Source organism: Pristis pectinata, chromosome 21 (assembly GCF_009764475.1).
Source record: "Pristis pectinata isolate sPriPec2 chromosome 21, sPriPec2.1.pri, whole genome shotgun sequence".
In the NCBI taxonomy this organism is placed as follows: domain Eukaryota; kingdom Metazoa; phylum Chordata; class Chondrichthyes; order Rhinopristiformes; family Pristidae; genus Pristis; species Pristis pectinata.
Genome location: NC_067425.1, coordinates 3,542,897 through 3,559,213, shown reverse-complemented (window position 1 = coordinate 3,559,213; position 16,317 = coordinate 3,542,897). Strand labels below are relative to the sequence as shown.

General features: G+C 37.4%; 1 protein-coding gene across 3 annotated transcripts in view; it reads right to left on the bottom strand.

Annotated features, from left to right (window-relative positions):
• Positions 1 to 16,317, bottom strand: part of bcas3 (BCAS3 microtubule associated cell migration factor) — a 760,056-nt gene that overhangs the window by 551,796 nt on the left and 191,943 nt on the right. For all 3 annotated transcript variants that reach the window (XR_007957928.1, XM_052035317.1, XM_052035318.1), the window contains exon 13: positions 10,146 to 10,242. Coding sequence is in view for 2 of the 3 variants with exons in the window: in XM_052035317.1 (XP_051891277.1) it covers positions 10,146 to 10,242 (97 nt within the window). In the remaining variant the exon portion in view is untranslated. The remainder of the gene's footprint in view (positions 1 to 10,145; positions 10,243 to 16,317) is intronic.

Genomic DNA, 16,317 nt, shown 5'->3' with positions numbered 1-16,317 from the left:
CCGAAGAACAATCCAGGCTGATTTTTCTTCCCCTCTCTAACAGAATTTAATTGATAGCATCTGCACTACAAATCTGGCTAATGAAGAATCCGCATTTATATATTTCCTTATACATCCTCAGGACATTGCAAATACTTCTCAGTGAATGAATTACATTTTTCAAAAATGCTTGAATATATACCAGGAGACCTGCCCTATTGTGTTCCAAATATCTATCTTCAGCCAAAGTAGGGTATTATTTTAATCTGAAAGCATTCCTCACTGTACTATGTGTGTGTCAGTTTAGATTACATGCATTGGTCCTGGAGCACAGTTTGAACCTTTTGACTCAAGAGGCACGCATGCTATCTTGGGGCCAAGGCTACCTCGTAGTTTTACTGACTCAACATAGACTAGAAACCAAACACAGCAGCTGCCAACTTCTAAATGCTCAGCAAAACACCAACCAGTAGATTTAAATTACAAGGATAGAACAGTTAGCATTTGATAAGCCAAGACTCACTCATCTCTCTCATGAAGAGGTTAAAGATCCCAATAAGCCATTCAAAGAAGAGCTGGGGAGTTCTCCTCAGTGACTTGAACAATATCATCAACATGACTAAACAGATTATCTAATCATTTTCAAAATAATGTTTGTGGGAACTTGCTGTTCATAAACTGGCTGCCACATTTCCTACACTGTAACAATGACCATACTTCAAAATTACCACCTCAGGTTGTTTTGGGACATCCCAAGGTGGAGAATTGCAACCTCTTCCTTTACTTTAAAATAGTATAGTAGAAGGAACTATTTCCTTATTATTGTTCTCATTAAAAGGAGACTAAGTTGTTAGAAGCAACAGAGCACCCTGAAGCAACTGTACTAAACTGGATATCACAGCTCTTGTCAAAGCACAAAGTGAAAAGTTATGATTAAATGTATCTCAATGCCACCCCCTGCAGGTTCAGTCTTGCAATATCAAAGCAAAGTTATTTCTAAGCCTTTTTTGGTATTAATAAAATTCTAACTAACTGATGTAAACCATTATCCTGTCATCGTTACAGGTTCAAAATGCATTATTTATAATTACTAAAAGAATAACTGTAGACAGCTAATAAAATTCACTAAAATGGTCAGGAACAAAGTAATTTATAAAGATTATTAGAAATCTGAATGCACAAAATAAAGTGAAACGTGGAAGTACAAAAATGTGCACCAATTTCACTACATTGATAAAAATACACAAACAAAATTCCTGTATTAGTTTAACAGAGAAATCAATTCATGTACAGAGGGAATTTATCCCATAACTGCATCTATGTCTCTGGGATAAGAAGCTTTTTTCAGACAAAAGTTTTCATCAGTAATATCTGTAGCGAAACTGATCTATAACAGCAGTCAGGAAGGCTAACTGGAGATGATCTTTATAGCTCCAAGTCTGAATTCAGGTATATTTGAAATTTTATATTAAACAAGGTCTTTTCAGAAAGGCAATCCTTCAATAAGATTTCACAGTTACCTGTTAAGAACAATACAGTCAGCTCCATTTGAAGTAAATATTATATTAAGTTCCATCAGTGAATACAACAAAATCTTAAACTATTTGTTTGTTTATGGTACTCTACTCATTCTTCACCAACTTATTCTTCGGAATTCCTCCTTTTCCTCTCTCTATTCTAAGTCTACCATGCTGTCTGAATCATTTCATAATTTAGCTCAGTGAAGCAAATCTTTCATCCTTGGATTACACATTCTGGATTGTTGTTGGCCTGGTTACTAACTAATCAAACCACAATATAGTCAATGCACACACAAAAAATCTCGTAGCTTGCACATTCCTGTAATATATCTAAGTACAGAGCATGTACAACAGAAAACTATTATACATTGAACTTCTAATGGATGACAAAAATGTGAGAGAGAAGTTAGAGTAACTCTAGCTAGAACTGGATTGGAATATGTTGTGCAACATGGAACCTAATGAAGATCCAATCATGTGTTTTAAGTTGGTGAGTCAGCGGATGGGTGGACTAACACAGATGCTCAAGTTTTGAAAGACTCCAAAGCCTTCTTGAATGCATTCATGTGGGTGCTAAACTTCAGAAGAAAAGCACAACAACTGAGAGCTGCAGCATCCAAGCAACACTCTCCCAATTTCAAGGCACCAAATGGTTTCTTTCAGCCCCCATTGAGCCAGCTGGCAGATCAGTGGCAAGAATTGCCTCATTTTGCACTTCCTTCAGCAGCCGCCCCAGGATCTAGGAAATGTCTGGCTCTGGACAATATCAGAGACGTGGAGGCTTGCTTCTTTATGCTGAATACATGCCAGTGACTGGAGTGTGCTTGCTACTTTGCACGCAACAAATTTAAAACATCATTACTAGTATGATATATATAGAGCAAAGCAATCCACAAGTACTGAGCAACTAAGTCCAGGATCAGGTAACTGGTTCCTCAATAACTTTTCATCAGGTTAAAAAGATAAATGTTAACACAGCTCCACTAAATACCTCTGAAATTTAACGTTTTACTTTAGATTCATTCCAGTGAATCAACTAAATATAAAACAAATATTATGGCTAGTATGTACTATGGTTATCAGTATTATCAACTTAAAGATGGTATGTTCTGTGAAGAGTCCACACCTAATAAAATGCAAAGTACAATGCCAAAACACAGGTGTATCTTAGGTCTCAGAGATACACCTCTTTAACTATTGAAAGGTCTGTGAATGAGGCATGATTTAGTAATTCCCAAAACGTTGTTTTGACATTATAACTGATTGGGTGCCCTGTGTCAAAAGTACTTTTTTTTACATTTCACTCCCATTGTAAAAATTGATTGATGAACTTTTTTTGACAATGAGAAGAAATATAATACACAAATTCTTAGGGTATGTAAACCAATGTTAAAAACTGATTAACTTTTTCAACTAGAACTTATTGTTTTGCATTTCATTTTGATTCTGGACATGTGTGCTTGCTTGAACAGACTTGTATTTTGAATCCTATTCATTGTGAAAGAAGCCCTTGCTTGACTGATCAATGTATAGTCACACTGAAGAGTCCTCTATTCACAGAAAACAATAGCTGATGATCCTGTCACATCAGTGGGGATGAGCTAAACAGGTCCAACTCACAGCACCTCTGCCTGCAGGCATGGTTAGCTGTTATAGAAATAACACAATAACCAGGGCCGCATTTTGTTCCAACTCTCTTTGCTGGGCAAGTGCTAATTGGGAAGGTGCTGAAGTACTGGCCTTCAATTACACACACACACACACACACACACACACACACACACACACACACACACAACACCAACCATCTCTAATCCTTTCCACTTCTCTCACTGAATTTTTTTCTTTTGCAATCTCTTAAAAAAAAGGTAGACTAACAACATCCAAAAGAAAAAGATTTTTGCAAGCTGGAGTTGTTCCGGTTTCCCCCCTAGAATTTTGATGTTAATGCTAATTTAAAACATGTCACACTACTTTCACGATCTTATGTTGTACTACATATTTTTCTCCATGCTTATGTAGGAAACAATTGGATCCTTTATGATAAGAATTGCTTGCAAGGACAAATTTTACAATACAAAATGTTTTACTATAATTGGGAACCAGCTGACTGAGGGTTACTGACTAAGTTTGAGGACATAAACAACAAAAGTGGCTTCAGTGATGAGTCAGCCAGCTGGAAATAAGAAAAAAATAAAGACGCCTCTGCTGAAAACATACAGAAAATCTATCTAGGTGGGTGAAGAGAAAAGGTGCGCTAATGTTTCAGGTTGGAACCATATGGCCAAGTGTCCACACACAAAACATTAACTTGCATTCATATAACACTTTTAACCTAGTATATTATATATCCCAATCACATATGTTTCACAGGAGCATGATCAAATAAATTCAACATCAAATCACATAAGGAGACACTGGGATAGGTGACCAAAAGCTTGACCAAAGATGCAAGCTTTTAAGGTGTTAAAGGGGGAAAGGTGGGAAGGTGGAAAGAGACGGTTATTGAGGAAGGGTATTCTGAAATTGAGTCACCGGAGGTGCAGCATCAAAATCGATTGGTCAGAACTGAGCAAAATGACCTTAGTAGAAGGAGGAATTATGGAGGCCTTGGAGGGATTTGAAAACAAGGATGAAAATGTTTAAAATTGAGACACTGCCAGATCAGAAGCCAATTCTGTAATTTTACAAAAGCAGGCAGACCGGCTATGTGCTTCCAATAAATTCTGTAATCATTCTGGGCTCCACACTCACTTTTAAATCACATTTTCTACGTGTTAGCCAACGGTGGTACTCTTGTTTCTGAGTCTGAAGCATGCAGAGGTTCTATAGAAACACAAGAATTTCTTTCTTTGAAATTGACAACATACACTTCTCAGTGCTTATTATTTTTAAGATCAACGGTTTGTGAAACCCAACTGGAATAAAACTCTTAATAATGCCCTATTAAGTACTTAGGCCATGATAAATGAAGTGTCACAGTACAGGACACAATGAAGGCTGAGAAAACCAGAGAAGGTAATCAGAAAGTCATCACTTGGCAACAGGCTTTTAGAGCTTGGAGATTGTACGAAACATAAAAACATAAGTAGAAGCAGAGAAGGCTACAAGGGCTTTTAAGTCTCTTCTACCATTTGACAAGAACATGTTTAATTTTAACCATTTTCTTGCCCAATTTCAATTTCTCAAATCACCTAGGCTCCAAATATATATTGCTTTCAACTTCACATATAGTTCATGACCAAGAATCCAGAAGCCCCTTGAAGTACAGAATTCTGAAGATTCATGCTTCTTGAATGAAGAAATTCCACCTGATATGTCCTATATCTGTTTATCTGGAAATCACACGTCCTTAGTTCTGGACTCTACAGCCACATAAAACTGCCTCTTAGCATCACATCTACTCACCCTAACACAAGACAGCTCTCTTATCCCAGATATCAACCTAATAAACAAGCATTGCACTCCCTCCAAAGCAAGTATAAACCTTCCTGAGTAAAGCAGACCAATACTCTAGGGGTCTCATCAAAACAAGTGTATAATTGTAGCAGGGGTTCCAACCTCTTGCACTCCAACTATTTACAACGAAGACCACCATGCATTTTCCCTCCTAATTTCTTGCTTCACCTGCAGTCTAACTTTCTGTGATCCATGTACAAAGCACTCAAACACCCAAGTTTGGTCAAATATTGGAGACACAAGAGTGGAAATGAAGGCTCTCGACCTGAAACATCAACTGTCCATTTCTCTCTACAGAGTTCCTCCAGCTGTTTGTTTTTTGCTCTTTATTTATTGTTCCTTCATTCTTCTAACCAAAGTGAATAAATGCACATGCCACCTTCCTGCTCACTTACTCAATCTGTCTATATGCCTTTGTACTCCCTCTTGTGTCCTCCTTACAACTTTCCCATCCAGCTCTCTATTATCATCAAACTTGAATACAATACAATCAATACCTTCAGCTAAGTTATTAATGAAGTTGTCAATAATTGCGGCTCAAAGTACTGATTTTTTTCAGCACTTCACTTGGTCTAGCAACAGAAGAATAAAATTACTGATATTCCCCAGCCGAGAAACTGCATAATGATCCTGCACCAGTTCAGACCTGGTGTAGAATCCACAAGACCATTCATTTCAATTGAGATTTTAAGACTGCGAAGAAAAGGGGTAAAAATAAATAGTTACTTTTTTAATACTTTGATTTGCTGTAATATTAAATTATTTTAAAGTGCCTTTAGTTTATTTTTCTTTATTTTTTTAAACAGTTTTTGGAACAGAAGCATTTCAAAAGCTTGACAGTTTTCAGAGACACAAGAAATTCTGCAGATGCTGAAAGTGGCTTTAACCGGCTGCAAGGCTGGAGGGTGGCTCTTTCAGCTGTTCAATGGGCCTGGCTTTTTCTTGCCCTTGTGAGATGACTATGTTGTTTAAGATCTCACTGACTGGACCAGAGATACTCTCAGCTGACAACTTCAGTCTTGTGAATGTGATCCAAGTATGGATCAATTAGTTATCTCAGCAGCCATTCCAGACAGTCTGCCCTATACTGCAAAACCTGGGTCAGTTAACCACATGATGAAACCTTGTAGATTATACTCATCATCTAAGCCTCACAGATTTAAACTTTTCTCTAGGGTAATTAATAATAGCATAAGCCATATGAGATGATTTCTAACTTCATTCTCAATTCTTACTGTGTTAGCATTGACTGTTACCCACCAGCATGTATCATTGATCCAGTGCCTGATTACATCCAAAGATGAAATGTAGGCATTTTAAGATCACTGAGGAATAATTTTAACTGCCCATTATATCTTAAACAACACATTGGCCAGGAGTTAATTATAGCACTGCATTTATCCCAAGTTAGTCCGGCATCTGTTTCAGTAACACAGCTGCAAGACCATGCAACAGTGCTGCAGTTCATACCCTGGCTATTCATCATTTTATACAATTTGAGATGATTTATCCCATTCATGAAAAACTCTGTTCATTGTGTGAACAAATCTTCAACAGGTGAGTCCAACAATAATGAGAAACAATGCAAATGTGATATCTGAGAATAAAAGGTTGTAACAGTGGAAGCAGAAAATTACAGGCAAACTTTCTGCACCTTATGACAAAGAATGTGCAATTCACAGGAGCTTAACTTTCAAAGAAACACAGCACTGCAGGTCCATTTTCTTTTTCATATTTAAAGAATGTTATATGAATTCTGTGCTTACCAATGACAGGGACTCCCAATTATTAGCATCTGAATATTAACTCTTAACAATTCTTCATTCTATCTTTCTTATTTCATATTATTTTTTCTCAATATTTCCACCTATAACTTGTTACAACATCACATCTGCACTCAATATTAATGGCACATCTCAATGCTGGACAGCACTTCTGTGGATTCACTGAACTTAAACAGGTCAGACTTCCCAAAAGATGCAAAAAAAACACTTCATTCAGAGTGGATGGATCTCTGAAATTTAGCCCGTTAATTTAACCCTCAAAAGTCATGATTAACACAGAGAACAAAGACGCTGAACATGGTTTGCAAAAGAAAAGCACGAATGCCCCAGTTCTAAAATGATAAAGTGAAGCTATTCTGATTAAGCAAAAATGGAAATAAACCAAGATAATTATTCAACATTGACAAAAGGTCATTAACCCAAAACTTTACTTCTCTCTTCATAGATGCTACCTCATCTGCTGAGAACTTCTATCATTTTCTTTCAGATTTCCAGCATTTGCATGTCTAAAAAAAGGAATATACATTGGGCCGGTTTGCAGAAACCCTAACATTGAGCCAGGAGGAAAGGAACAATGAGCAGCAAGCTGAAGCTAAAGATGAAATAGGTGATTTTCAAGAATAGATCCTTGTTACATGCAGCAAATATGGCTCAACTTTTATCAAAAAATGATAACCTTTGATTCAACAGGAATAGTTAACATATAGTTTAGGTATACGAGAAAATCTGTTCAGAAATTGACATATTCGTTGGGCAGAATGTTACCAAATTTGGGGCAAGGCATGTGAGAGATGCAAATGTTTTAAAGCCCCAAGTAGCTTTTTGTTCAATCTTATAACTTGTTATGTTAAGTGGTACATGCAATGGATAAATCAATTTCAAGACAAAAAAATTCTTCTGTTAGTTATCATTCTTGTGAATTGACATGAATTGCCTTGGGTCTTCATTTGTTTTTCAGTGTAATTATCACCATGTCACTATTTTTCTGTTTGAGAGCTGTCAGTTTCAAAGTGCCTGAACAGTAATATTACTATTCACAAACAGCAATGTTACAGTTTGATTGTATGTTATTTAATGGCAGGAGAGCTGGAGGGGGATATATTCTATAACACAGTCTCAAATTACTGATGGTTTACATGTACTATTCAAGCTTTGCTTTCATGGCTTTTAATGTCATCAGCGACCTCTCAGTTGCATTACAGCAATGTAGTATACTGCACACCAAGCTTTTCAATTTATGTCAGAGCATGTTACTCCTTCGACATTTTCTTTCATCCACTCTTTAAGCAACATAATTCGTCCCACAATTTAAAAATAAGCAAATCTCAATACTGCTTACGAGCCCAAACCTCTTAAGTTTTATTTGGTCTGTGATGAGCCTTGAACAACCACAGTCTCCTCGAGTTTGCTCAGAAGCCCTGGGCAGTTTGACAGAAATTTGCCAGTGATTTTCATAAATTAGCTTCAGGATATTACTTTTGTGCTTTTTGGCTTCTTGTAGCTTGAGTTTGGAAAGAGTGATCTATGAGTTTGCTCATTGACTAGATAGAGATGGCATGATGGATCTGAATGTCTTTACACAACTTTACTGCATCCACCAAGTAGAGTTCAGTGTTCAGAGTGAACAGTAGGACCCCGGGGAGTGTTGTGGAACAGAAGGACCTAGGACCGCAATTACACAGTCCCCTAAAAGTGGTGTCACATGTAGACAGGATGGTGAAGGTGGCGTTTGGCACGCTGGCCTTTATCAGGAGATTGAGTGTAGGAGTTGGTACATTATGTTGCTGTTGCACAAGACATTGGTGAGGCCACACCTAGAGTATTGTGTACAATTCTGGCTACACTGTTATAGGAAAGATGTCATTAAGCTGGAAAAAGTGCAAAGAACATTTATGAGAACGTTGCCAGGACTCAAGGGCCTGAGGTATAGGGAGAGGTTAGGTGGGCTAAAACTTTATTCTTAGGAACATAGGAGACTGAGGGGTGACCTTATAGAGGTGCAGAAATCATTAGGGACATAGATAGGGTGAATGCATACAGTCTTTTTTTCAGGGAAAGGGGATTAAAAACCGAAGGGCATAGGTTTAAAGTGAGGGGAAAGATTTAAAAGGGACCTGAGGGTAACTTCTTCATGCAGAGGGTGGTGCGTATATGGAATGAGTTGCAAGAGGAAGTGGTGGAGGCAGGTACAATAACAACATTTAAAAGACTTTGGACAGGTACATTGATAGGAAAGGTTTAGAGGTATATGGGCCAAATGGGACTAGCTGAGGTGGGCATCTTGATCGGCATGGACGAGGTGGGCATGTTTCTGTGCTGTATTACTCTAGGACACTATTTAACCCTCTTTAAATTATTGCAGTCAAAACTTCAGAAAACATGGTAAGATGGTAGCACATTTGTAGACACCACTTATTGGAACACATTGAGTGGTGACATGCTTACTTGTTGAACCAACTATGTTGCATGAAATCCAACCATGTTGAAATTTGCACTCAAAAACAAGCAGCAATTAACACTTGAAGGAAATAGACTGTACTTTGCTGAATTAATTCTGCAGATTGATGTAACAGTACATTAACTGATCTGGTCAAACTGTACCTTGTGCACAGATTTATCACCAAGCCACAAGCAAGTCATTCAACAGCTGGAATTTGTGCAAAGAAGAACCATAAGGCTGGCTCTTTACAATCAGTGGATTTAGTTATGATAAAGGATCAGAGAAACACAACACTTTCAGCTTGAAAAGCTAAGAACTGAGAATGTCAGAAAAGTAAGGATAACATTAATTGTACCACTTAATGGTAGGTTTAGACAGAAACAAGTAGCAGTGATATCTTTCAAGGGAAATGACATGTACCTATGCAAGAAAGAGACTGAAGGATATGCAGCTAGTGAGAATAGGATGGAAGAAGTTTGTGTCCAGCACAAACCATTTGGACTGAATAATCTACACATAAGCTGCAACTTCTAGATAACTTCATGTATGAGCTGATAATCAGGAAATTTGGAACCAATATCAATTTAGAATATTTTTCTGCATGAAATAATTCCTCAACACTTGGAATGGCTTTCCATGCACAATCAAGAGTTATTTAAGACCCACTAGTTAATAGTCTTTCATATTTCTATCAATCTTTTAACCAATCACATGAGATACAGTATATAATGTGGAGATGGCAGAAATAATAGCTGCCACTGCTGTGATTTAAGCTTAATATAAGGCATATTACAAATCATTAAATTAATTAGGAAATAAATGCTTGAGGGAAGTTGATCGATTCATTTAGCCTTGCTCATTTCTGTTAAGATTGGTACATTTTTGAAGGTTCAATTATAGATGCACCATGGTGTTCAGAGAGTTAATATTTGAAAACCATGAAGACAAACTAGTTGCACTTACCACTGGGATTGAAAGCCATGCAGGAAATGGGTTTATTATCATGAGCCAGGAAATGAGCCACTATGCCTTTACCTTCAGCATCCTCACTGACAAGCACCTGCATTATAAAGCAAAGGGAATAAAGTCAGAATAACAAGACTTCCTACGGAATGTTCCTTGTTCAAATACAATGATCTATAATCAATAAATGGCCAGAATAATAGTCTGCCCTAAATGAAAACAGAAAATATTCAAAACACAGGAGAAACATCATCTGCAAAATATTACTAGGTTAGAATTTCCGTTATTTTCAACTAAAATTGATGAAGGCTTCCGCATGAACACCAATTTGACTTGCTTGTAGATGCTGATAGACTTGCCATGTTTTTCCTGGTTTATTTCTAACTGTACTAGATTTTGTTTTACAAAAATAACCAATACTAATCCTCTTAAGCACCAAAAGAAAACTTAGAATCATCTTCAAAGAGTATTCCTACTGTCATAGCTAATGATTATACTTCAGTAGGGCAGCACTAAAATTTATTATCTGGTCACTACTGTTTGGAAGAACATGTAGTGCATAAATTTGGTAGTGCAGTTCCCTACATGACAACAATGACAGCATTTTAAAAGGTGTTTAACTGGTTGTAAAGTGCTTTGGGACATTCTGGGGCTAAATACTCATCTATCTTCTTCTAGTAATGTTTTGCAGATGATTTGCAGAGTATGATTAACACTGGTATCATATCTGTAAGTCCAGGCAATATTAGCAAGCCACCCAAGCTTCATTCTAGTTAACGATTCTATTTTAACCTAATCTTCATGTGGTACTATCAATAACACACTGCTCTATTTTCTAATCCAGTAAAACTAACTTGTGTTTTGTTTCCAAACACTAAAAATGGCATCTCACGCACACATTAAAAACGAAATTGTGGGCTTTCTGCTTGAAAATTAATTTACATAAGACTTCATAAATAAATAAAACAATAGACATTGAGGCGCTAAACAAGAATGTACTGTCGGGAAACCATTCCATTTGACAGTATATGCACATGTTTACATTGTCTGTGTGTGCATGTTATATACACAGCATCAATAATGTTTGCTTTATTCTACCACAGCAAATTCTCAAATTTTCACAAACAGCTGCACAGCACGAAACTCCTAATGTGTTCAGAATTGCACAATCTGAGAGCTATTTCCAGCACAGACATTCTGTCAATGTTGATGTATTTACTTGAACATGGTTTCTATTACTATCCTTCAATACACAGCACAACATCCACTGGCGCCTCCTCGAGAGATGGAGATTAGAAAAGTAGTTGAAAAGAAAATTATTTTCCTTTCAATAATTCAGTTTATTTTGTGGTAATATCAGGTATTAACCAACCATTATACAAGTTTGACAAATTACATTTTATTTTGCACAATAAAGCAAAAACATTGTGATTTAACGTGTTCTACTTCACAGTGCAGTACTGAGGCAGTAGGTGTGCTGAATTGCTGGAGGTGAGATCTTCTGGAATGAGATATTAAACAGATCCCATGCTGATGTAAACAATCCCAGATACTATTTAGAAAAGAGACTTCTAGTGTCCTCGCCAACTAACACCACTGAAAGCAAATTCCCACATCATTTGTCTAACTTGCTGTCCATGTTACATTTGTGCTCTTACAGCAGACAACTAGATGGCACACAGAAATAAAGGAACAATATGAAAACCAAATCTTCTGGATTAATTTTCAACTATTTAGTAGGAAGAAGAAGAAAATTAAAAATAGATTGCTGAGAATTGATTGTACTGTCCCTCAAGACATTGCAGCTAGTGCTGAATAATGCTGTAAGCACACACTCCAGTTGAAAAAGTGATCTTATCTGTAGTAGCGCACCCAAACTGAGTAACCAGTACATGTGGCAATGCTACAATTCCTTTCTGATCAATACAAAAAGTACAGTGGCATGCAAAAGTTTGGGCACCCCTGATCAAAATTTCTGTTACTGTGAATAGCTAAGCAAGTAAAAGATGACCTGATTTCCAAAAGGCATAAAGTTAAAAATGACACATTTCTTTAATATTTTAAGCAAGATTACTTTTTTATTTCCATCTTTTACAGTTTCAAAATAACAAAAAAGGAAAAGGGCCCGAAGCAAAAGTTTGGGCACCCTGCATGGTCAGTACTTAGTAACACCCCCTTTGGCAAGTATCACAGCTTGTAAACACTTTCTGTAGTCAGCTAAGAGTCTTTCAATTCTTGTTGGAAGGATTTTCACCCATTGTTCCTTGCAAAAGGCTTCTAGTTCTGTGAGATTCTTGGGCCGTCTTGCATGCACTGCTCTTTTGAGGTCTATCCACAGATTTTTGATGATTTTTAGGCCATGGGACTGTGTGGGCCATGGCAAAACCTTCATCTTGTGCCTCTTGAGGTAGTCCATTGTGGATTTTGAGGTGTTTTTAGGATCGTTATCCTATTGTAGAAGCCATCCTCTTTTCATCTTCAGTTTTTTTTAAAGATGGTGTGATGTTTGCTTCCAGAATTTACTGGTATTTAATCGAATTCGTTCTTCCCTCTACCAGTGAAATGTTCCCCATGCCACTGGCTGCAACACAAGACCAAAGCATGATCGATCCACCCCTGTGCTTAACAGTTGGAGAGGTGTTCTTTTCGTGAAATTCTGCACCCTTTTTTCTCCAAACTTTCCTGCGTCCTCACCACAAAATTCAGCATCAGAAGTTTGCAAAGGAACATCTAAACAAGCCTGATGCATTTTGGAAACAAGTCCTGCGGACTGATGAAGTTAAAATAGAACTTTTTGGCCGCAATGAGCAAAGGTATGTTTGGAGAAATGACTGATGACTGAAATAAGCAAAACATTTAAAACTCTACCAAAATAATGTGGGAGAAAACAAATCAAGCAGGTTATCTTAGTGCCCTCTCTCCAAACTCTAACCCTCCTTGTGTGCAGAGGAGAATGACACTTTTGTGTACTAAAGGAAAAAAAGCTGATCCCACACTGCAGGGAGTCTGGGATTTCAATGTAACAAAACAGAAAAGTGCTATTCTCCCATTTAACATCACTCAAGATTTGAATGACAACATTGAAATAAATGGAAAGGGTATTTGAAAGTAAAAATGAACAAGGCAGATAAAGACGATTGAGTCCATTTGGTCAATCTCAGCTTTCAAATAAATGTCACATTATATTCTGTCACTTCCATGAAAACATGTGCTGTGTTGTTTATATATTTAAAAAAATACTTATCGGTTTTGTATTACCTTGGCTGTGTTAGATATATTTTTACTTCTAAATCAAGGCTGTAATTTTTGAGGGAATACAGCACTGTTGGAGACACAGGCTTTCTGTTGAGGCATTAAGCGGAAGTTTACCAAGGGGAAATTAACTGTAGTATTATTTTAAAAAGAGCAGGCATATCCTGATGTCCTGTTTCACAATCTCCCTTCTTACATTGAACGTGTTTTTTTTCTCTCTAAAGTTTACTGCACTTTTAAAAAAATATTCATTCTATTCCCTCTTAGCCCTTTTTTTCTCATTCCTTCACTGTTTTCCTTATTTATTTGCAAAAAGGGATTAAAAAGAACACACAATGTTGTATATTGACTTCTTGAAACATATTTCAAAGATGAGCTGACATCTCTTTATCATTGCTATTGTTATTTTCTCCAATGGACACCATAGAAACATGGCAGCCAAGCATTGGTGCATTCTTTTAATGTGCTATCATTGAGTTTAATTAAATGGCTGAAAATCACCAGGGACTCTGTAAAAAGGCTGAGGTAAGTGAGAGAGGAAGTTGTGCAGTTTTGATTTATGATAGTTATTAAATACAATGTACGTTGGCCAAATAAAAAATCTCACTCACTTTAATCACTACTTTGATGTTACTCATTTGAGAAAATGAGCAAGAATCTTTAAAGTAACAGAGCGCCAAAGTAGGAGACATTCATAACTAGGAATGTTAAATTTAATCAAATTTTCAGAATAAATGGATCACTAACTTTCATAAATTTTTTTATATCCAATTCCCCTTCCATCTTTATTTTAAGATGGAAAGCACATGTCACCTTCCCGATGACTAAGCTCATTTTTTCAGGGTGTTTCACAGATGAAGATCCATGCCTCAATCAGTCAGGACAGTATTAGGCACTCTGTAATGGCTAAGTGACCCTTGGTTAGGAAAGCAACAAATACACTCCTAATTGCAATCCAATGTTGCGGGTAGAGCACAGGTTTTAATGTCAGCTGAGGACAGGTTCAGTCTCGGATGCCTTGCAGCACCCTCACCACCTCTTGCTGACAATGATAGGGCAGGCACAGTAGTGTAGCAGTTAGCATTATGCTATTACAGCGCCAGCGACCCGGGTTCGATTCCAGCCACTGTCTGTAAGGATTTTGTACGTTCTCCCCGTGTCTGAGTGGGTTTCCTCCAGGTGCTCCGGTTTCCACCCACATTCCAAAGACGTATGAGTTAGGAAGTTGTGGGCATGCTATGTTGGCACCGGAAGCGTGGCGACACTTGCGAGCTGCCCCCAGAACACTCTATGCAAAAGGTGCATTTCACTGTGTGTTTCGATGTATATGTGACTAATAAAGATATCTTATCTAGTCTTGCTTGTATACGAATAATGTAAATTGAGCAAGGCACAGAGTAACCAGCATCACCAGGTCCACCCTCAGCAATTTGTCAACCTCTGGAACGGAAGTGAAGAAAGCAAATTATTTACAGACAATAAAACAGTTGTTTCTCTACTTTCTTCAGGCTCTGCTCTTGCACAATTTTATTTTCAAGATCCGTGATGAAGGTTGCACCTTTTATCACCATAGCACTTTTTACAGAAAGGTCCACAAATTCGGAGCGTCTCAATTGATTTCTAACATAAAATCAAAATGTTACTGAGGAATTCATCTGGTGCTCACCTTAATTTCATAGAACAAGAGTAACTGCAGCAAAACATACAAACCTTGGATAATTTACAGATGGACAAGATCATGAAAGGATTTGTAAACAAAAATGAGTTTCAAAACACATATTTCTTTACCAGGATTCTGATATTAGTATCACAGAAGAGGCTAGAGAATGCAACAGGCACCTTTGTAGTCTGTATAACGGCACTTGCATTCTATGTGCATCTAATACAGCACAAACATATGCAAGTTTACAAAGCAGTAAGTTCAAGTAGATGGCCTGAAAACTCCTTTATGTGGTGATAAATACCTACTGATGGACTATATTTTTCTACACTTAACTTTAAAGACTGGTGGTACAAATACGGATTTGGAACGACTCCACAATCCTTTTGGCACATCCATATCACTTGAGCCAAGTCTATAAACGAACGACAGATGACAGCATCATCCGGCCTTTATATCACTGGACATTTATAGGCACAAAAGTCAAAGCCTCATTTATCAGAAAAGAAAGAGCTGCATTGTAACAGCACTTTCACAGCTTTCTAAAACTTCTCAAAGTCCTTGACATCATACAACATGGCATACAGCAAGATCCTACATTGTTCATATGTTTTTAACCACTTACTCCATTTCTTTTTGGTCGTATTGATTGGGAGAGGAATGTTAGACCAAACAATGAGGTAATAGGTTTTTGACAGTGTGGTGGATTTTCTAAAGCCTGTCAGAACAGGGAAGAGGTACCTGGGACTTATATGATCATCTGAACAGCAGCACCTCTGACAGTGTTGTATTCTCCTAGACCTGCCCAGCAGTGAACCATCAAGAGTTTAAATCCAAGTCCTGGTGTGTACTTTTGAAATTATGACCTTCTGACTCAGGTCAGAATACTATCCACTGAGAAAACAAACAACGTTATTGGGCACAGTAGCAGACTAGTTAAGTTACTAGACGAATAGCCCAAGGCCTGGACTATTGACCAAGAGACAGCAGTTCAAACCTCAATATGGCAGTTGAGGAATTTAAATTCAAGTAATTAAGTAAATCTGGTCTAAAAACTTAGTATCAGTAATGGTGACCATAAACTATTGAATTAAAAACCCATCCAAGTCCTTCAGAAAATCTGCCATCCTTATCTGATTTAACCTATATGTGACTTCAGACTAGCAATGTGTTGACTCTTAACTGTCACTTCAGTTCAAGGACAATTAGGGATATGAAATAAATGCTGGCTTTGCCAGCAAAGTCAACATCCCACAGATG